This window comes from Arvicanthis niloticus, chromosome 21, assembly GCF_011762505.2.
Source record: "Arvicanthis niloticus isolate mArvNil1 chromosome 21, mArvNil1.pat.X, whole genome shotgun sequence".
Taxonomy (NCBI): domain Eukaryota; kingdom Metazoa; phylum Chordata; class Mammalia; order Rodentia; family Muridae; genus Arvicanthis; species Arvicanthis niloticus.
Window position 1 is genome coordinate 23570575 of NC_047678.1, and position 23300 is coordinate 23593874.

At 41.0% G+C, this 23300-nt stretch overlaps 1 protein-coding gene across 1 annotated transcript in view; it reads left to right on the forward strand.

The window, feature by feature from the left end:
- The window catches only part of Topbp1 (DNA topoisomerase II binding protein 1), a 53468-nt gene extending 32192 nt beyond the window's left edge, over positions 1 to 21276 (forward strand). Inside the window, exons 15-28 of the mRNA XM_076918024.1 lie at positions 2411 to 2581; positions 2671 to 2780; positions 3786 to 3909; positions 5112 to 5258; positions 5365 to 5467; positions 7552 to 7744; positions 11141 to 11361; positions 12922 to 13070; positions 13317 to 13428; positions 14011 to 14174; positions 14774 to 14911; positions 17223 to 17312; positions 17468 to 17629; positions 20562 to 21276. Of these exons, the coding sequence (XP_076774139.1) occupies positions 2411 to 2581; positions 2671 to 2780; positions 3786 to 3909; positions 5112 to 5258; positions 5365 to 5467; positions 7552 to 7744; positions 11141 to 11361; positions 12922 to 13070; positions 13317 to 13428; positions 14011 to 14174; positions 14774 to 14911; positions 17223 to 17312; positions 17468 to 17629; positions 20562 to 20693 (2016 nt within the window). The 3' untranslated portion in view covers positions 20694 to 21276. The remainder of the gene's footprint in view (positions 1 to 2410; positions 2582 to 2670; positions 2781 to 3785; positions 3910 to 5111; positions 5259 to 5364; positions 5468 to 7551; positions 7745 to 11140; positions 11362 to 12921; positions 13071 to 13316; positions 13429 to 14010; positions 14175 to 14773; positions 14912 to 17222; positions 17313 to 17467; positions 17630 to 20561) is intronic.
- Positions 21277 to 23300: the final 2024 nt, after the last annotated feature.

Below are 23300 nucleotides of genomic sequence, written 5' to 3' on the forward strand. Positions count from 1 at the left end.
GCTTTGTTAGACAGCACACTGATGTGCATGACTTTGCATTAGTTAGAATGTAAAATGTGGCTTTTGATATTATGAAAGGTCCTGTTTTGTATAATGCATTTTGGCTTGAGGGCTGTCTGCTCTGGTTCTAGGATTTCAGTCTGCTGTCTTATCTTTATCTCAGTTCTGTCATATATTATTTTGTAATTAACTTACACTTGATTTATATACCTTTATATTATGTGTTTGCTTGGTGTTCTTTTTTTTTTTTTTTTTCTTTTTCTTGTTTCCTTTTTGTTTGTAATATAGAATTCCTACTTCACTTCTGAGACAAGGTCTAGTATGTAACACAGACTGGCCTTGAATTCAGAGATCCACCTGCCTCTGCCTGGTAGCTACTGGAGTTAAAGGCATGTATCACTATGCCTAGCTTTTTTTTTTTTTTTTTTTTTTTAAGATTTTTTAAACAGTTTTACTGTATAGATAGATAGCCCTGGTTGGCTTTGATGTGTTTATAAAAAGATAAAGAGATATGGGATATATTTTATGGGTGTGGGTATGGTATGGGGGAATGGGATGGATGTCTCAGTGGGCCCATGCTGAGGCATCCCTTCCCCCTGAGGGACCAGCCACAGGATGGTATAGTATAGAATAGTTAATTCAGGGCATGGGGAGTTGGGTTAAGAGGGTAGTAGAGGCAGGGGTGGGGGGAGAGGTAGGTAGGTAGAGGCCAGCCATGACCACATGGAGAGATGGGGAAGAGAAGGTGTGAAGGGACAGAGAGAGCAAGAAGGCAAGAGAGCAGGAGATCAAGAAATTGCAAGAGAGAGAGGAAGAGGCAAGCAGCCCCTTTTATAGTGGGCCAGGCCTACCTGGATGTTGCCAGGTAGCTGTGGGGAGGAGCATACCTGGCTGTTGCCAGGTAACTGTGGAGGTGGAGTTTAGACAAAATGCTAACTGGCTTGATACATAGAGCCAGGTGTTGGTCACTATGTTTGTTGTGTCTGATGCTGGAGAATGTGTCTAGGGCTTTGTGCATGTGATATAGTACTCTCCCAGCTGAGCTGTATCCCAGCACAAACCATAAATGTGTGTTGATCATTTGCCATTGTGGTAACTAGCTAGTAAATCCCTATTCTTCGCTAAGTCCCAACTGTAATTGAGGCTTTTCCACTTGTTTCTGTCTCTCCTTTCTGGCCTCTGGATCTTGGGAGATATAGTGTTAGAGGTGTATGGGACTGTGGAAGCCTAGACTTGATATGACAGGTAGTGCATCCTTTCCGCTGACTGTCTACTTCTCCTGCTGGCTTCTTTTACTTGGTCTAGGTATTACAAAGTTTATGCACTTGGATTCCTGAACATATTCATTCACATCATTTGTGATCTTTCCTTCTTGAGGTGTGTCACTTTTTGTTATCCGAATCAACAGTAGAAGAATCTGTTCTCAAGAACTTTGTGTTGAACACTTATCTCTTTGTGATCATGCATTTCTTGGTATCATCATGAGGCTGGATAAAAGCATGGCTTCTTCCACTGTAGTCTACAGAGATCCCAGATGGGAGAGAAGCATCTGTCTGTCTGTTGTAGAACTGTCACCACCTATTATGAAGTGCTATTAGAACTTTCCTCGGTGCTTTATGGACCTACCTGTCTATAAAGGTGTCAGATACTTGCCCACTTTCAGCCTCCAGTGCAGTCCTGGTTAGCTCTGAGCTCTGTTGACTGGTTGGGAAGGAGCCTGCATGGAATGCCATGTCCAGTTCTCAGCCTCCCCTCCCTTTGAGCCTATATTTTATACCTTTGAAGATTTTGTTGGCTCTTGGCTCATTCTAACTCTTTACTACCTATTAAAATTAATTTCTTGTACCCATCCTTTCTTATTTCTTTCCTTCTGCATTCACTTTACTTTGGGGTCTTTTCTATAGTTGCAATTTCAATTCTTTTGGTTTTTCGAGACAGGGTTTCTCGGTATAGCCCTGGCTATCCTGGTACTCACTCAGTAGACCAGGCTGGCCTTGAACTCAGAAATTATCTGTTTTGAAATCTATTTTTTATGTGCATGGTTGTTTTCCCTACATGTATATCTGTGTGTCGTGTGCATACCTGAGGACCAGAGGGTGTCAGATCCTCTGGAACTAGGATTACATATAGTTCTGAATCACCATGTGGGAGCTGGGGATTGATTCCCTGAGTCCTCTAGAAAAGCAGCCAGTGCTCTTATTGCTGAGCCATCTCTCGAACTCCTTATTTAATGCTTGGTGAAAAATACGGAATCTTTTCTTTATAGTATAAAAATAAAAATTATAGTTATTTCAGAGAAAAGGAGGTCATAGATATAATCTTTTTTTTCTTTTCCCCCTTACTCTCTCTTTCCTTCTTATGCCCCCTCTTCCTCTCCATGTTTCTCCCTTTTTCTTGTTCTTAAACACAGGATGCACTTGCAGCCTTGGAAACCCCAAATGCTGCCAGCCAGAAGCGGAAACTGAGCTCACCACTCTCTGAAGTCATTGTCAGAAACCTGACAGTTGCTTTGGCAAACAGTTCCCGAAACACTGGCAGTCTTTCTGCCAGCCCTCAGCTGAAGAGTGCCCATTTGGAGGAGGTAGATATGGTTTTCTTATTAAATGGAAGGTGTCCCTAATGCATGTCCAAGAACTGTGGCTGATCGGTTTCTTTACTCTCCATGTACAGGAAGAGATTCCAAAACCACTTGACAAAGTTGTGGTGTGTGTGAGTAAAAAACTCAGTAAGAAGCAGAGTGAGCTAAACGGGGTTGCAGCCTCCCTGGGAGCAGAGTACAGGTAGGTGCTCCTGTATGTTGGGCAACAGCAGCCACAACTCAGAGGGAACCACAGCCTAGTGTCCATTTATAAGGAAGACTTGGTTTTGCCTGCTTGTGTGCGTTATCTAATAAAACCTCTCCAATTTAGTTTATTAAAGCCTTTGAAAATACCCCATGGAACAATTCATTCTTCTGTTTTACACAACCAACACACACTTGGGAAGCTGGTTTGTGCTACTGTTCTGGAAACTTGTGATCCAGGAGTGATCAGCATAGTTTAAAGGAGTTCCCTTCATGGAGTTTATAGTCAGTACATCTGGGACTGGCTGCATTTATTATCTATCTTAGTGATTTCCTGTGGATAGTATTGACCACTGTAGCAAGCCTTCCTCTATTAAAATGGCCATTAAAGACATTTTAGTTTGCTTTACATTATATATATATATATCTTGGCAGGGCATGGTGGGGCACTCCATTAATTCCAGTGCTTGAGGCAGAGGAGGTGGATCTCTTGAGGGTCTGCATAGTTCTAGGATAGCCAGGGCTACCTAGTGAGATCCTGTCTTTAATGTTTTCTTAAGAGACAAAGTCTCAGGCTGTGCTAGAATGCTTGCCTAGCATACACAGAGGCCTGAGCTCAGTTCTCAACACATACAGTTTGTGATAGGGACTAACTAGAATAAACAAACAGGGTGGTAGCCAGTGACTGGACAGTGGATTTGACTGCCTTAAGCTTATTAACTTGAAAATACTTTTTATTGTAATTAAAATGTGATATACATTATAAGACAAAATGGAAGGATTTTTTAAAATATAAAGAAGGTAGTAATATTTTAAAAGTATTCTTCTGACATTTTCCACTATACCTGGAAATGGAGTCACTACATTTGTCAAGACACGAACCCTGCCATTTTACTAGTCTTGCCCATCCTCTAGTTCTTTGAGTTTTGTGTGTCAGAATATTCTGTTCAGAGTAGACTGCTGTTTCCCTTAGTTATTCCTCTTGCATATTTGGTTGTTTCAGGTGGAGTTTTGATGAGACAGTTACTCATTTCATTTATCAGGGTCGGGCAAATGACAGTAATCGAGAATATAAATCCGCCAAAGAAAGAGGGGTGCACATCGTGTCTGAGCACTGGCTGTTAGAGGTAAGCAGTGTTTTCCCTCCCTCCCTGGTTGGTTGAAAATGTACAAATATTTCAGACCACAAGCCAGTTTCATTGACTGCAAATAAATTTGCCAATGTTGGCTAACTGTGTGGTGACTTGTCATGCCAGTAACTGTCTGTTCATGGCTGGGACATGAGAGACATGGTGGAAAGGGTTCCGGTTCTACTGCTTTCCAGGGCATACTGAGGGGATTTGCTGGACACCATGTGGACAGTGCTTATAACATAAGGGCCTTTGGGACCCCCAAGTCTGAGCTTTATGTAGGTCATGCTCTGGGCATTGTATTGTTTTAGCATCAGAACTCAAGTTTTTGGTTTTTTTAAGATTTATGTATTTATTTATTCATTCATTCATTCATTCATTATTTTTATGCATGAGTGCTCTATCTGCTTGTACACTCTTTTGCCCAGAAGAGGGCATCAGATCCCATTATAGATGGTTGTGAGCCACCATGTGGTTTCTGGGAATTCAACTTAGGTCCTCTGGAAGAGCAGCCAGTGCTCTTAACCATTTGGGCCATCTCTCTAGCCCCAGAACTTAAAATTTTTATTGCTTGAATATTTACTAAATTGTAAATTAATACTTTTATTCCGATTCCTTTCCCTCATTAACTATTACATGAAGAATGCATGAAATAAAAGGCGTGGAAGGTACCAAGCCCCACTACTTGAGTTTGGTTCCTGGGACCCATACAGTGGAAAGAGATAGCCAACTCCCACAAGGTGTCCCTGACATCCACACTCCATGGACGCATCATCCCTACCTGCTCCCCCTAATGTAAATAAATAGAAATGTAATTTAAATTATATAAAAAGTTATATAATTTTTTTGAGGAGAGTTGATTTAGCATCCTGATACACTTTAGCCATGCTTTTCTTGGTGCTTTGGAGTAGCTGGTGCCTTGCTAAATGCAGAGGCAGGATTAGAGTTTATACTTTAATAGACAGTACGTTTTAACAGTGAAGGCAATTTGTTACCAATTGATTTGTTTACTGTGTCCATAGGCATGCATACAGGTCATTTTACACTTTTAATATGGTTTCAGCGATTGAACTTGTGTCACCAAATTAATACGTCGAGGACATTTACTGGCTAAGTCATTTCCCAGGTCCCAACTGGTTATTTATATGCTAGAGTTTTTCACTGTAAACTTCTTTCTAAAATGAACATTTGTATTTCAGTGTGCTCAAGAGTATAAGCATCTTCCTGAGTCTCTTTATCCACACACTTACAATCCCAAAATGAGCTTGGACATCAGTACAGTGCAAGATGGGCGGCTCTGTAACAGCCGGGCACCCTTGGCAGTTTCTGCATCTAAGAATGATGGGGTACGTGGTGTGGACAGTGTGAGCCCCTCCAAGCTGGATGTAGATGTCTTTGAAACTTTATGCAGTGAACTTTGTTTGAGAAGTTGTCATTTTTCTCTTTGAATAGCCAGATCATTCTTCTGTAGAAGGAAGTGAGACAAACACTATGGGTACAAATAACAAAGAGTCAGACCTGTTGAATGGGAATGGCAGAGATGACTGTAAAGGAGGTAAGACACTTGTCACTTTTTACCCCTTACCCTCATGCCATGCCCTCCCAAGACAGAGTTTCTCTGAGTGATTCTGGAACTGACTCTGTAGACCAGGCTGGCCTCAGAGCCAGAGATCCACCTTCCTCTTTCTTCCAAGTGCTGGGATTAAAAGCCTGCACTTTTTACTTTTGACATTTGTTTTGACTTACAATCCCAGCTGTGTTTGGCCACTAATAGAAGAGCTGGGTTGGCCTTCTAGCTTTGAAGCCATCCACTGACTTCTCTCCACATAGCCATAGAGGGGCGTCTTCCTCCAGTCTTCATGGCAGCTGTGTACTCACTGGAGTAGCACTTTGAATTTCTAACGAGAATTTTCTCTTTGCATTCACAGCTGACTGTTCAGCATAAGAGGCACAGTCTTTGACCTCACTTGGCTTTCATGCATGCCTTCTTCATTCTCCTTTAGAACTAGAGAGAGGAGTGGGACTCTCCTTTTCACTTGAACACTTAAGCCACTGTAGGATGTTCATTGAGCTAATTTAGTACTGTTGTACTTGAGGATTGAGGACTCCTAGGAAGGAAAGATGGGGAGCAAGCAGTTGGCACATACAGATTTTACGTGTGCCATCTGTGGAGGGATGGTTCACACAGTGGCAACATCAATGGTCACTGGTCACTGGGGACCACACGGAATCATTTGGAGGAGTTGGACAGTTGTTAATACATGGTTGCCACAGCCTTCCATGTGCTAAAAAAAGAGCAATGTTTTAGAGTTTTCTGTTGCTATCAAATGATGCCTGGAGCTGAGTAATACATGATAAAGGGCACCTTTTTAGCTCAAGCAGCCTTAGAAAATGAAAGTCTAAGCTTGATTGGTTTGGACTCTGATGAAGACTTTCTGGCTACATCCTATCATGGCAGGGGTATTTATCAGAAAGGGAAAGAGTACAAGTGGGTGAGTGTCATCACAGGAAAGACTGCAAGCAAGTTAGACCAGGCTTGCTGTTGTCATAGCAACCTACAACAAAACTAGCCTGAGTCCCTCTGAAAACTGCATTAATTGCTTCTGGGGTAGTGTTCCTGATGACCCAGCCACCTTAGACTAGGCCTCATCTCTTAAGGAGTCTACTCTGGAGCGCATCACACATAGGAGGGTGTGCACTCAAGCCATAGAACCCCTGGGAATCGGGAGGTGCTTCTGTCTTGGGTTTTGTTTGGTGGTATAGTATGTGGCTTGTGCCCTGCTCTATTTTGCTGTTTCTTGTTCAATGGCATTAACAAGTTATTTTGAATTTCTTGCTATTACAGATAGTGCTGCACTGATTATCTTACTTAGATGTGTTGTGTTCTCTTCTGACAGGTTACTCCCTATCTTCTCCTATTCAGCCTGCCTACTAGAACTTGCTTTCTAACTTAACTGTTTCATTCTGTTCATTTCAAAAATTCCTACTCGGTATTTACTTCAGTGTCCAGTCTAAAATGGAAAGGAAAAACAAAGATGTGTCATCTGTGCTTTCAAAAGTTAGTGAAAGCTTGGCTAGTGCTTTACAGCAACAACCCCAAGTCTCCTGCTGAGGCACGAGGGGCGTTCAAGACCAGCCTGAGCTATGTGGCAAGACCATCCCCAAAGCAAAGAGACAAACAGAGCTATTGAAAATGCCTTTATGAATTTCTATAGTATGCATCAATGAGAAAGGATCAGAAGCAAGCAGGAAGCACCTCAGAGGGACTGATCAAGTCTTCCTCCAAGGGAGTCTTCATTGTTTCAGAGACAGTTTTCATGGCTGCCTTTGTGTTTTGTGACTATTTAGCCTTGTATTCCTATATGAGTATTCAGTAAACGGCAACAGTTTTTTGTTAAACTAGATCTGGACAAAATAGTGTAAGATACGATTGACCAGAGAAGTCTAACTGTATATTGATTCATGCCTATAATCCTAGAACTCTAGAGGCTGAGGCAGGGATTGCCAAGGAGGGGCTCAGGCTGACCACACACTCAGACCCCATCTTCCACAAACCAGCAAGAAGGAGGGAGGGAGGAGGAGGAGAGATGAGGGGGACATGTTTGTCTTGATTAGTATTGGCATTCTATCTGTTTCAAGCTCTGACCCAGGCCTTGGAGATGAGAGAGAACTTCCAGAAGCAACTGCAGGAGATCATGTCAGCAACCTGCATCGTGAAGACACCAGCCCAGAAAACTTGCATGTCAAGAAGCAGTTGTAACAGTGCCTCTTCAACTCCTGACAGTGCTCGCTCTGCTAGGAGTGGACGAAGCCGAGTCCTGGAGGCGCTCAGGTTTGTGTATTGGGTTATTTGGATAAAAGCCCCTGGTGGGTTAGACTCTTTTGTTTTGTTTTTCGAGACAGGGTTTCTCTGTATAGTCCTGGCTGTCCTGGAATTTGCTCTGCATACCTCGAACTCAGAGATCCATCTACCCATCTGCCTCTGCCTCCTAAGTGCTAGGAGTAAAAGGTTTGCGCCACCACACAGGATTTTAATTTTTTTCTTTTTAATTTAAAAATAATGCAAAAGTTAGAATATTAAGACCAGTGAAGGGGTTTATGTTGTCACTTTATTTAATTCCAAACAGTATGTGTTATATCCCACTGTCATCTGTGGTTTTGGGTGTTGCTGCTGAGTCTTCTGTCTTCTTGCGCAAGCCATTGTGCAGGTCTTACTTTGAAGTATGTGATTTTAGGATGCACTTTTCCATTTGAAGTAAAATCCATGAGCAGTCAGTCCTCTCTTCCTTAGTGTTTGAACTAGACAGTGAGTGTACATAGTACTTAAATTTTAAACATTTTTATTATTGTGTGTTTGAATGTGCAATGCCACAGTACCCATGTCGAGGTCAAAGGACGGCCTGTGGATGTCGTCTCTTTGCACCCCTAGTGGCTTCTAGAGGTTGAACACTTGACATAGGTCTCTAGTCACCCTTCCCTCCCTTTTCATTTTTTATTTGAATTGTATGTTTTTTTTTCCTTTATGTTCTAGAAAAGGTGACTACAGTTCTTAGTGCAACATAACTTTTTTTTTTTCCCCTTTTTGAGACAGGGTTTCTCTGTATAGCTCTGGTTGTCTTGGAACTCACTCTGTAGACCAGGCTGGCCTCGAACTCAGAAATCCACCTGCCTCTGCCTCCCAAGTGCTGGGATTAAAGGCGTGCGCCACCACTGCCCGGCAGTGCAATATAACTTAAGCTCAGTGATATGACTGTATTTTTCTGTCTTTATACTTTTGAGGCAAGGTCTTATTCCTGGCTGGCCCGCAATACCGTCTAACTAGTGTTAGCCCTAAACTCCCAATTCTCTTGCTTCAACCTCCTGACTGTTGGAATTACATGTGTGTACTGCCATTCATCCTCTTTCTGTATTGCTGTGTAGCCAAAGTGGGCTTTAAATTTGGTGTCTTTCTACCTCAGTTTACCAAGTGTTGGATTACTGGGTTCATCAATAGCATTTTTCTACTAGAAGAAAAATCTCTAATTGTATGGTGAGAGTTCTGAGTGCTTGATGACTTCATTTATCTGACTCTGTATTTTCCTTGAGGTAATTTTGAATTCTGAGAAAAGTGGCTTTTCCCCAACAAAGTGCGGGTCATGTTTTATAGAACCTTATTCTGTGCCAAGTCATTTGAGACTAAAAGGCTTTCTTGGTTAGTTGGTTTATTTGTTTGTTTGTTTTTAAGACAAGGTCTTAATATGTAGCTCCAGCTGGTCTGGAGCTCAGAGATCACCTACCTGCCTCTGCCTCCATCAGCTTTGGGATGTAGTCCTTGCTGTCCTGGAACTCAGTATGTGGACCGAGCCAGCCTCACATTTACAGAGACCCTCCTGCTACTGCCTAGTGACTGACTTTTTAACAGTGTATGTACTTAGGAGATGGCATAGGCCTATAATCAAGGCCCCCAGTGAGATAGTTTAGTTGGTAACGGTGCTTATTGCCAAGCATGCTGACTTGAATTCCATCCCTGAAACCCACAAAGTGGAAGAAAAGAGCCAACTCCTTTAAGTTGTCCTCTGACCACCACATCCACATAAGCTCTCTGTGTCACATATGCAGACACACACAAGGTAAATAAATGTAATAAAAATATTTTTAAGGGACTAGAAAGATAGCACTTAAAGAATGCTTGTTACTCTTGTAGAGGACCCAAGTTTGGTTCCCAGTACACACATGGGACAGCTCATAACTGCCTGTGACTACGTAGGTAGAGAGGACCTAACAGCTCTTTCTGGCCTCCATGGGCGCTCACATCTGCACACATAAACAAATAAAATACTTGAAAATGTTTTTAATGCATTCATGGTCTACCATAGACTGGAAATTCTAGTCAACAAGGGTTGAAAGACCCATTAGTAGCTTCAGCAGCGCCATGTTAAAAATACAATTTAAAGCTGGGTATAGTGGCACCCAGGGGGCAGAGGCAAATGGATCTCTGAGTTCAAGACCAACCTGGTCTTCATTGTGAATTCCAGGACAGCCAGAGCTACATAGTGAGACCCTGTCTCAGACAACAACGAAATATAACTTAATTATTAAGACAGGTATGGTGGTGCATACCTGTAATCCTAGCACATGGAAGCTAGTGAGGGGAAGATCAGGAGTTCAGGGTCATCCTTTACTACAGAACAAGTGGAGGCCAACCTGGGATACATAAACCCTACCTATCTTTAAAGGAAAATTTAAAATACAGTTATTAAACCCATAACTACAGTTTTCTAAACATTACCACGTTTCCCTAATTTTTAGGATTAAAAAAATATATAATAATTTTTGAAATACAAATATATAGACATCAGCCAGGCGGTGGTGGCGCACGCCTTTAATCCCAGCACTTGGGAGGCAGAGGCAGGCGGATTTCTGAGTTCGAGGCCAGCCTGGTCTACCGAGTGAGTTCCAGGACAGCCAAGGCTATACAGAGAAACCCTGTCTCAACCCTCCTCTCCCCCCCCCCCCCAAAAAAAAATATATATATATATACACACACACACACACATACATACACACATCCACTTAAATTTTCCAGTAGAAAGAAATGTTTTAAAAATAATTAACTGGCTGTATTGGTGCATGCTATGCTGTGTAGGTTTTTGTAAACTTGGCACAAGCTAGGGTCATCTAAGAAGAGGAAACCTCATTTGAGAAAATGTCTCTATCACTCTGGCATGTAAGTAAGTCTGTCAAACACCTTGGCTAATGAGTGAGGTCAGAAGGTCCAGGCCACTGTGAGTAGGAACTTCTCCAAGCAGAATGTCCTGGGTTGTTTAAGAAAGCAAAGTGGGCAAGCCATGGGAAGCAGCTCCCCTCTACAGTCTTCATCAGTTCCTGCCTCCAGGTTCTTGTTTGAGGTCCTACCCTGACTTCTCTCAGTGATGGGCTACAACTTTACACTGAAATAAATCTTTTCCTCTCTAAGCTGCTTTTGATCATGATGTCTTATCACAGCAGTGGAAACCAAACTAGGATGCATGCCTATAATCTTAGCACTTGGGAGCAGAAGCAGGAGAATCACCTCATTTAAAGCCATACTCTCCTTAAGGATACCATAGATCAAAAAACAGAGGAGGGGGGAAAGGATGTCTTCTGTTGATTTATTCAACAAATACCATGTGTCTTTACTACCTACCAATTTTAATGTACTAGGATTCAGTAGTGGCTGTTACTTAAAATTGTCTCTTTTATTCCTTAGGCAGTCTCGACAGATAGTACCTGATATCAACACAGAGCCCTCCCAGAATGAACAGATCATTTGGGATGACCCAACAGCCAGGGAGGAGAGAGCAAGGCTCGCCAGCAACTTACAGTGGCCTAGCTACCCAACACAGTATTCCGAGCTTCAGGTTGAGATAAAAAAACTGGATGATTCTCCTTCTCGAAAGCCTGTATACCATTCAGAAATTGCTGAGCAGGGTAATAAGAAAAACCTATTTATTTGTATTTTATGCATGTTGACCTCTTAAACACACCGTGGTTTTCTGTATGCAAATGAAAATGAAATTTTTTATTATTGTATCAATTAAATGACAAATGGTTTTTTTTATTTTTAAATATAGAAATTTAGATGTAAACATGTAAATCTTTTATTCTTCTGAAGAAATTGTCATTTTGGAAGCTTCTAGCCTCCAGAAAATCTAATCTAGGCCCAGAATATTTTCACCTTTGAGACTTACTGATGAATAAGCTCACCCTTTCTAGTTCTTTCTGAGCTCTGACTAGCTGGCTCAACTTAGCTGGTCTGGTTTAAACTTCTCTCCAAAGTGACTGATTCAGTCTGGCTTCTCTCTTAGCCTCTCCTGAATTGCTCTTCTTGGCCTCATACTACATTTGGCAGTATGTTCTAACCTTCTGGCTTCTCATTCTCTGGCTCGTTCTGTTTTCACCTGTGTTTAGCTCTTCTCTCTGCAACCTGTCTTTTTATAATAATGTCTAGTAAAATTGTCTCCTTTCTCCTCTCTGTGCTTCTTATTGCTTCTTCTTATAGCTTCCTTTTCTTCTCCTTGTGAGTTGGGCAGATCCTATTCTGTCAAATCTTCCTCTGATTCATCGCTTTATCTGCCACTCAATTATACATCACTTTCAAACATGGGTGCTTCCTTCTACAAACTAACATTACCTTCATTGCTTGGAGTTAAAGATATGTACTAAGGGCGTGTCTGTATTCCAGCCAGAGGGATTAAAGGTGTGTGCTAAAACTCAATCACACCACAACAATCTCGGGGTCACAGTGTGATCAAATATCCTGCAACATTTAGGATTAACCTTTTTTTTTTTTTTTTTCTTTCTTTCTAGCCTCTTCTGTTTGTTAGGTAGTGTCTGGTGTTCTTTGGCTTATGTGAGCTTTTCCTGAGTTCTTTTCTTTCTCCCTTCACACTGAGTAAGGTTAGATTCTGGATATACAGATTTTCTCCAAGAATTTAAAAACTTGGTTATGCTATACTGGTGAAAAGATTTTTAGAAAGGAGGAATTCACAAAACCCAAGTAACACACCTGCCCTTTCAGAGCTATTTAGTTGGCTTTATCTATAAGCTGGAGAAATCAACCACTCTCTTCTATATGTATTACTTGTTTTTGAGGCAGGGTTGTACCCATGCAGGTCTCAAACCAGAGATTCTCTTGTCTCAGCCTCCCAAGTTACTGGGGTTACAAGCAGATGTCACCATGCCTGAGCTTTTGTATACTTTTGTTTGTTTGTTTTTGGTTTTTCGAGACAGGGTTTCTCTGTGTAGCCCTGGCTGTACTGGAACTCACTCTGTAGACCAGGCTGGCCTCGAACTTAGAAATCTGCCTGCCTCTGCCTCCCAAGTGCTGGGATTAAAGACGTGCACCACCACCGCCCGGCTTTTTATATATTTTTGATTGCAGAGTTCATGATTCATTTTATTTTGGCCAAGACAGGTGAGAGTATTCCCCAGAATTTATTCTAAGTTCCATGTGTACACTACTACACTGTATTTCTCCCTTACCCTCAGGCTCCTGTGTGAATCAAGCCCCAGGGCACCTAGGCTCTGATGAACCAGAAACTACAGCAGCAGAAAAGCATCTGATCCCCGAGCCCCAAGCCCCCAGCATGGCTTTCCCCCTGGCTAAGCCACCTATGGCTCCACAGCCTGTGGACAAGGTTTGTTGGCCTTTGGTGTGGTGATCGTGGCTTTGGTATTGTTCTTACGCTGGAGTAGGAATTGTTTGCTGCATCAGCATACAATTAGTAGGCTCATCACTACTGAAAATTGAATTTCTTTGAATTACAATTTTGAATTGAATTTGTATACTTGATACCTTAGATAAAATGTCACTCTAAAATAACTATTCCTGGTAATAGTTTTAATGTTAACTTTTTTTCTAAAACAAAACTGTTGTGTTCTAGATTGAAACACTGGAAGAAAAGCATGGAAAACTTAAAAAACAGTATGTGTTCCAGATGTCATCTCTGAATTCTCAAGAGCGGATTGATTACTGTCGCCTGATTAAAGACCTAGGTACCAATATTTTCCTTTTTTAAAAATTTTCTTCCAATATTTTACTTTATAACATCATTATTTCAACTTATTTGGAATATAAATACAATCATATTTCTCTCATGTGTAAAGGGGAGGGCAGTTGAGAAAAAAACATGGGTAAGTTATTTAAGCCTACACATTGAGTCTGTTCTGCCTCACAGACTCTGGTACATAGATATATGTGTAGACAAAATACCCATATATAAATAATAAAGTTGGTTTTTTTTTTTTTTAAGTCAGGAATGGGACTGAGGGTTGTGTGGCTCAGTGTGGAGTACTTTTTTTGCATATATGAAGCCCTGAATTTCAGGTTTATACATGGGTCAGCATTGGAATTTTGTTTTTTTTTTTTTTTTTAAACCCCAATTTACATTTCAAATCACTAGGTCATGGAATGCTAAAGACAGGGATGAAGGGTGATAAATTGATAAATTGAAACATACTTTTGTATGTTTATGTATATAAACTTTTTATTTAAGTTGATCGTTTTATATAAGTAATTTTATGCACAGATGAGAAAGAAGGTTGAGTACTAGTAGAGCCCGTTTCTCTCCATACAAGGTGGGTCGGTGATCGAGAGGCAGTGCTCGGACCCCAGCTGCACACACATGGTTGTGGGCTACCCACTGCGCAATGAAAAGTACTTAGCTTCCATGGCAGCTGGTAAATGGGTGCTTCACCGCTCCTACCTGGACGCTTGTAGGACGGCTGGATGCTTTGTGCAGGTGTGTATTCATACTCCTGGAGACTTGTTCTCTTGTTGGTATCTTAGGAGATCCTTGCTCATACCTTTCTCAGTGTTAATTTAGATGGCCACATGTGGCCAGTTAGCTGTTGTATGAGGAGCTTTGTGACAGAACAAAGAAGATCTCATAAGTCCCTTTCTTTGCTATTAGCTCGTTTCATATTAAACTAATTGTCGCAAACTGCACATCATAGTAGTATCCACCCGGTAGTCTCTGAAGCTTCAATCTGAGTTTCCTGGGAATTGTCTTAGTTCATACCTCCTCTCGATGAGCTCCCATGAGGCCAAATATCCTGAATTTTACTAAGTTGCCAAAATACAGCTGTGTGGCCAAAAGGTTTGTTTCTGGCAGATTAGTTTCCAGTTTTAATTAAAAGTCAGCTGTACTTGGCTCTTAACCTAAAACTGAATGACCAGAATGAACCTGTTTCTCCTTTGAGTGTTCTCGTTGCCTAACAGTTGGGCATTCAGCTTTGATCTTAATAGACTAGAAGCATCTTGGGGCCGGATACCCATGCTTACTGTTAGCACAGTCTTTGTGTTAGAGGAACCCAGAAGTTCACTGGCCGGATCTTCTAGGAGGAAGACTATGAGTGGGGAAGTAGCTCCATCCTTGATGCTCTCACTGACGTCACTGAGCACCAGCAGAAGCTCGCACTTGCAGCAATGAGATGGAGGAAGAGAATCCAGCAAAGTCAAGAGTCAGGCATTGTTGAGGTATTATTGTATAGGATTCTGTATTGTGACTTCTTTAAAGAGAATATGCTTGAGTAATTCTAATTGTCTTTTATTCCATGATTGATACATTTAGTTACACATTCTACATGGAACTAAAATTTCTGTTGTAGCTGTGCAGGTGCTGTTAGGGAGCAGCTCTAGGGAGGCAGAGGCAGGAGCATGTCTGAATTCCAGGATATCTGGGGCTATGTAGAAATCCTATTTCAGAAAACAAACAGAAAGTATTGTGTTATACAATAAGATAGGGTTTTCTAAAGATAGCTTGTCTTTTCAGAGTATAGCATCAGGAGTCCTAAGCTGGATTTGCAAATTCTCCCTAAGGAGTCTATATACTTTTGAGTAGGGAAATTTTCTTTCTTTCCTAATCACTAATTGAAAGCTAACATTTTCTTTAATTATAAACCTATAGTGAGTTGGTCTGATGCTGCTTCAATTCTAATGCTAAATATAAATACTAAGGTTCCCCAAGGTGTGGTTGCCCCAGATGAGCGGATCCTCATGCACTCAAGTGATGCCATGTGAACCTTCTCCCAGTTTAACTGGTCAATAAAAGGCTAGAGCCTGTGATTGGGTGGGGGTGGGGGAGAAAGGTGGGACTGGAGGTTTGAGGGGACATTGTAGGTAGAGGGAGAGAGAGAAGATGAGGAAGATGAGGAGGAGAAAGCCACCATAGACCAGAGCCCCATGGCCAGGAGAAATGGCAAGTAACAAGGGGTCTTATAGCTGGGAATACGTTTATAAAGCTCTGATCTGCCCAATCTAGACTTATAAATAAAATATCTGGATTGTGTGTCTTATATGGATTAGAATTTTAAATTCAGTCTATACAAATCAAGGCAAATCACAACACATCCTTGTTACCTTTACTGATAAAAAACAGATTTTATGTTTTAGCTAGCACACAAGATCCTGTTTTGTTAGCCTTTCCGCGCCATCCCATCCTGTGCCCTTCCCCGGCTGTCCTCCCTGGCTTCTGGTGCCTTCCTCTGCCCCACATAGTCTTGTTCTGCTTTCATGTCTTAGATTCACTTATTAACCTTGAATTTTAAAAATTTTGATTACACATACAGGAGAGAACTTACTACCTGTCCATCGTGACCTGGCTGTTCACTTAAGTGGCATCTCCAGTTCTCTCCATTTCCTCGTGGATGACATAATCCCATATTTTATGGTTAAATAAGATTCCCATTATGTGTGCCTATGTATTTATTATATGACAGCATTCCCTTAAGCAGTAAATAAGGGTTCCTCTTTCCTTCATCTTTGTCAGCATGTGTTGTTATTTTCTGATAACAGCCATTTTGGCTAGGGTGAGATGGAATCTCAATTTTGATTTCCATTTTCTTGGTGGCTAAAACTCTTGATTACTGTGCTCATTACTGTAGTTATCAGACCTGTTATTTGTGCTTTTGGTTAGTGTGTTAGTATAACATCTATCTACCATGTCAAAAATTTGCTTTTGATACTTCATCATTTTTAAAGCATGGGTCTTTTTATTTTGAAATTTAAAAATAATACCTATGGGGCTGGTGAGAAGGCTCAGTGGTTAAGAGCTCTGGCTGTTCTTTCAGAGGTCCTGAGTTCAATTCCCAGCACCCACAAAGTGGTTCACAACCATCTGTAATGGGATCTGCTGCCCTCTTTTGGTGTGTCTGAAGACAGATGGCTCAGCAAATAGAAAGCCACTTGCTGCTAACTCTGAAAAACTGATGATCCCAAAGGTGTGAAAGGTGAAAGCAGAGAACTGATTTGTGCAGGTTGTCCTCAGACTTCCATGGGCATTCTGCATAAGCTTCCTAACCCATTTATTTTCCCAAATAAATGATGGGGGTGAGAAAAGGTTACTTATTGACATTAAGTCCACTGTAGGGTACTCCTGTAATCCTAGCACTTGGGAGGCAAGAGAATCAAGAGGTCAGAACCAGCCTTAGCTGCATTGGGAAATTAGTCTGAGCTATATGAAACTTTGTCTTTTTTTTTTTTTTTTTTAACTAATGGGTTGAAGAGATAGCTTAGGGGTAAAGGCACCTGCTACTTTTCCAGAGAACTCAGATTTCCTTCCTATCATTCACATCTGTAAACCCAGCACCCTCTTCTGACCTCTGTAGGCCCTGCATGCAAGTGATACTCAATATATATAAATACATGCAAACAAAACACCCAAATATACATTAAAAAAGAAGACAAGAAATCACTTATTGACACCAAGCAATTAAATTCATGAATTACCTCTGCATTTTGAATGTCTAGCATGTTAAAATGACATGTACTTTTTTTTTTTTTTAAATAGGGAGCATTTAGTGGCTGGAAAGTTATTTTACGTGTTGATCGATCCCGAGAAGCTGGGTTCAAGCGCCTTCTTCAGGCGGGAGGAGCAAAGGTTTGTCCTGAATTAATTTACTACTATCCTAGGGGCAGGTTTGCACAGACTTGTCCAGCAGTGTTGCTGTGATGTCTCTATTCCCTCTGCCTTTTGAGGGGAGGGGCAGTCTGCTTTGGAGTATGAGGGGATTAATACTTCCTGGTTTTCATCAGGTGTTACCTGGTCATCCAGAACCTTTATTTAAGGATGCTACACATCTCTTTTGTGACTTCAATAAACTGAAACCTGATGACTACAGAGTTTTCATCGCAGAGGCTGCTGCCCAGAACATGGCTTGCTTGAAAACAGAATATATCGCTGATTATCTCGTGCTGGTTTGTCACATTCGATTCCTATTTCCATTTATCAGTATCAGCTTTATTATTTGTGTGTATAAGGAGGGTGGGGAGTTGGCACATGTGTGCTGGTCAGAGGATAACTTGATGGAGTTGGTTCTCTCCTACCATGTAGGTTCAAACTTAAGTTGTCAGGCTGGCTGCAAGTGCCTTTACTTGCTGAGTCATTTTGCTGGTCCCATACCTCCTTATTTCTAGAGATACGCTTACGTTTGTAGATGCACAGCCACACATCCTATCTTGGCGTGCCGCTAATAGGATTAATAGTCTGCTCCTCTCTAGTCAGTGTCCTTCAGTTTAGTTCCATTTCTGTATTGTTTGCATGCAAACATTTGTAAGCATGAAATTTAAATACAAGTTTGTGAAAATCGGGGTAGCTATAAATGCTTTACAAGTTCTTTAAAATATTGGGGTCTAAAGAAAGCCAGAGGAGCCAGCTAGAGATGGCTCGCTGTCTGTCATAGGACTCAGAGTCAGTTCCTAGCAGTAATATAGACCCAGTGTGTGTGTGTGTGTGTGTGTGTGTGTGTGTGTGTGTGTGTGTGTGTGTGTGTGTGTGTGTGTTGTAGGTATCTGTGGAGTTCAAAGAGAGTTATATCCCCTGGAGCTGGGGTTGTAGGAGGTTCTGAGTGCCCCACTCGGGTGTGAGACTGGAACTTAGATCTCTGCAGTAGCACTGTGTGCTCTTAACTGCTACGCCCTAAATGAATGAATTTTAAACTGTATTTTTTGATTTGTTTAGGTATATTATGGAGGGGGGCCACTAACGTGTGTAGAGGGTTTTTGATTTTGTTGGGTTTTTTTTTGGTTTTTTGTTTTTTCCCTGTTACTGAGTTTTCATTTCACTGGGATTTGAGTGTCTGAATGTTTCTCACTAAGTACCTCTTTTAATTTTCTTTATACTATACTATTTTTAAGTTACAAATTTCATGAACTAGTATTTGGAAAAGACATGGTTTCTTACATGGCCTCAAACCATGTAGCTGAGGATGACCTTGAAGTTCTCAGTGCTAAGATTACAGGTACATAGCACTATGTCTAGTTTGCAATTCTAGGATCAGACTCAAAGCTCCCTATATATTAGGTAAGCACTACCCCAGCCCAGATTTTCCCACTTCTCATTGAGTTGCTTTTTTACTGTTGAACCTTTAAAAAAAAATGTTTGGTCTTGGCTAATGTCTCTGCTGGGTGTGTGCATTTTATGTTGTTCCCCGTCTGTGGCAGAGAAACCATTTCATATTGTAATGAGGTCTTATTTAACATTTTATGGAATGTTGGTTTTGTCAGCTCTTAGCAAACTTTAGTCTTCATGGCCAGCCATTTTTCCTCCTGAAAGTCTTTGAATAGTTTTGTGCTTGCAATTAGTTTTAAGTGTTTTGTAAGATGTATGATTTTTGGATCACAAAAGTTGAAGGTAGTACTCTAAAAATGTTTAGCTGTGTGTTGGAAGAACCATATTTTCTCTGTAGATTGGTTTTGTACCTTTGTGAGGATTCGGTTGTATTCAGGGTGTATTTTGTGCCCTCTGGGACTATAGTTAGGAAGCTCAGAAGGGGCAGTAAGTTCTGTGCTTTTTCAAGGTCTTTCTTTTCTAAGGCTCTTGTACATACATCTAGGCTAAAAGCTTGAAGTTCTAACAAGGGTAGGTATTGATGTTAACATCACTGTGATTGGTTTTGATTTATGGAACGTAGGCGAATATGGCTTCAGATTAGAGCTGCAGTTTTTCACAGCATTCATTGATTGTCAAGATAATAACTCTTTATGTTAGTTTTAAAGTATACACCAGAGGTTTTTCACTTGGTACTCCAGATTGGCCTTAACTCTTTTTTCTTCTGCACAATTCTGATTGAAAGTAGGTTATACTGTTGGGGTCATGTCTTAGATATTGTGCATAATTTGCAGAGACTATAGTAGATCCTGGCATTTGCTTTATCTGCTTGCATTTACTTAACAAAGTACAACAGAAGCAGCTGAATTGTCAGTTCACATTTTAGCCTTACTAAATAAAGGCTAAATTTGTCTCCTATATATGGCTCAGAGGCCAAAGATTTGGCCAGGCTGCACAAACTATACTTCTGGCTTCTAGGCCTTTGCTTTGGGATTCCCAACCTTGTTTTCCGTGGGAATGGCTGCTTTCCTGCCTGGTTCTTCAAGCCATTTCTATTAGAATTTTAGCCAGCCTGTGGCACACATAAAAGAAACAAAAACAAAAGCCCACAAAAGCTAAATTGATCTCAAGTATGAACTACCTTCTAGCGTTTATTTGCTTTATTTTAGTCAGAATTTATCATTGCTATCAGAAAGTGAGGCTGGGAACTGGTTCAGTTAGTACAATAAGGACTTAAGTTCAATTCCCAGAACCCAAAAAGGCAAGCATGGTGACTCCTGCTTTCGATCTTAACACTGGGAAGGTGGACACCGGCTCTGTTCCAGGCCAGCAAGTGACTAGTGGGGTTGGTATGGTGACTCACTGAGTTAAAGGTAGGAGGATCACTAAAAGTCTGAAGCATCATCCTAGGCTACAAAATGCACTCCAGGCCAGCTTGTCTGTTTTAAAGCAACCTTGCCTTTTTTTTTTTTTAATGGTGATTTACTTAATGTCTTTTATGAGAATAGAAAAATGGCTATTACAAAAGTAGCCATTGCAAGGGTTTGGTGTCAGGTAGAAACACTTTTTAATGTCCTGCTAGTTATATGATGATGGTTCTTAAGCCCACTGCACTTTTATCTGCAAACACCTATCTTGGGATATAGATAACTCATACTACTGCTAGCTACTTCTATGGAACCATTGAGATCTGAATTAGCCACACTTTATATAATCTTTGACCCACTGGCAAACTTTGGGGGAAAAAAAACCCCTGAGAAAATGCACTACAAATTTGAAATTTTCCTCTTCCTATTCTAGGAATCCCCTCCTTGTGCAGATAATTACCGTGTATCAGAAGCTGCATTATTCCATAAGGAAGGTGGGCCTGGATTACCACAGAAGAGGAAAACGCCTGCAGAGAACGTCATCAAACGGCCTCGAGTATACTGATGTACTTCTAGCCACCAAATGAATGTTTTTGAGTTTAGTGCATTTGCCTAAAATGCACAAGGCCCTGGGTTCAATCCCCAGCAGTGCACAATGAAAAATTTTCAGCTACAACCCGAACACTGCTGTGATGCATTTGTATAGCATCTACATCTATGTTTAAAGGCATACATCTGAAGGACTGATGCCTTTAACCTGAATATGAATCACAGGATATTGACTGTTCCTAATAAAAAGGAACTAAACTAGCTTGTGGAGCCACACTTAAGTACAGAAGGACTTTTCTTGTAAATATATGAGGCTGTAATAGTTTTAACAAGGAGATAGATTAACAAGATGTCTTAGTTCATAAAAGCTAAAAGCAAAAGTTATACATTTCATGTTTTCCTGATTTTTATATATGTATTCTTACCATTTAACCTCTTTTTAACAGCCTAAGCGGAGTTTAATAATGAAGCTGAGGCTTTAGACTTAAAATGTGTATATATGTAAATGTGTGTATGTATAAACTTCTATCATTTGCCAAACATGGGCACCAAAACTTTAAGAAAGTGAGATTAAAGAATAAAAATAGCAACTCAAACTATTATTTTGTTCATTTAGGACTGTTGATATAGCCAAACTTAAAAACTGAATTGTTACATTGTGATATTTTCAGAATTAAGAAAAAAAATTGGCTGGGTGTGAATCTCGGCTGTGTTAACATATACAAACACAAGATGGCTGCTGTAATCACAGCAGCATCAGGTTGTGTAGGAGAGTCATTGAGTTTTAGTCCAGCCTAGTCTGGGTTGGAATGAGACTGTTCAATAAAGCAAAGACTAAAGAGGCATCACTGGTTAAGAGCTACCAACACCCTTAGAAGGTGGCCCACAATTGCCTATAAACTACAACTCCAGCATCTGATGCTCCGAGTGTACTTTTAAAAAGGTGACAGAAGCCAGGCAGTGGTGGCGCACGCCTTTAACCCCAGCACTTGAGAGGCAGAGGCAAGCGGATTTTGAGGCTAGCCTGGTCTACAGAGTGGGTTCCAGCACAGCCAAGGCTATAACAGAAAAACTGAGTGTCTGGGGGCGGGGGGGTGAGTCACAGAAATCTGATGTGCTTCAAAGTAACTTGTTGCACTGGCCCAGATTACCGAGTATGTCTTAGAATAAAGGAGATGGATGGCTTAGTTCCCTGGATAGAGTGGGAGTACCAGCATAGAGAGCATAAGTCCAGTTAATAGGGTCCCTGGGATTCACTGGCAGCAGAGCAGCTCTAGGTTCAGTGACTTTATCACAGAAAGGCTGAGGGCTCAGGATGGAAGCTCTGGCTTCACGGGGGTTCGTGGTAGCTTATAATCATCTTTAAGTCCCAGGAGATCCAGTGTCTTCTGGTTTCCCAGCAGCACCCAAATATGTAGGCAAAACATCTCTATGTGTTAATAAATGTAGATGGCCAAGGAAATGGCTCAGGCTCAGCAGGTAAAGGTGACTGCTACCAAGCCTGACCCAACCAAGTTTGATTCTCCAGGGAACCCACGATAGAAGTAACTTCCTGTTGTCTTCAGGAAACCTGGGTTCAGTCCCCAACACTGCATAATCCAGGAGAAGACAGGCCAGCCTGGGCCATGTGAGATTGTCTTAAAACTATATATAGTAAATGATGAGACAAAGCACGTTACAAACCACATAAGGTAAAGTTCTGACACCTAGAATACATAAAGAGTTCAGTAATAGCCCAAAGTAAACACTGAAAAGGAATGGTTCTTTTAAAAAATTAAGTACAGGAAATGTAGATGCCAAAGCCACTAAGGACATATAGTTCATGCTTCTCAGAGAGTTAGAAGAATCGTATTTGCTGGGAAGGATACACATAGCCACTGAAGTTCCACAGTTCTGACATTATCATGTGGCTCAGTGATTTTATCTTTAGGTATATTATATACCAAAGGTAGGCAAAAGCATGCTGACACTAAAATTTGGTCATGGCAACTCATAGGAACAGAGCAGAAACAAGCCAAATGTCCACTTAGGAACATGCATGTTTCATCTATACAACTCGTTAACTTAGCAAATTGTACTAACAGTACAACATGGATGGCCCTGAAAAGCATGTTTGTGAAATGCCAATCACAAAACACCTACTGTTCATGTGAATGCTCTTAAGAGAAAGGCCATAGATTGTGGGACAGGGGCAATAGGTGAGGCAGAATGACAATTCACTGGTAAGGCTTTTTTTTTTTTTTTTTTTGGTGTTGAAGTCAGGGAATGAACAACTACAATGGGCATGTGCCCTTGAGAAAACCAAGAATTTTGTCAACTGAGTTGTTTTATAGCCCTGCCTAGCTTTGTAACAAGCTATGTAGATTAGGTTGGCCACAAAATAGTATCTTCCTGCCCCTGCAAAACAAGTGTTGAGTTTACAGATAGTAGTATATAGGAAGACACTTTAAAAAAGATGTATATAGCCTGAGTAGAGTACTTTGCCTTGCATGCTTGTGGCCCCAAGGGAGAGTAAGTTTTGTATTTTCTATTTTAAATAAGCAGTTAAGGAAAAAACAACCCTTAGATCTGGAGATACATCAATGGTTAAGAGAGCTTGATGCTTTTGCTGAGAACCAGAGTT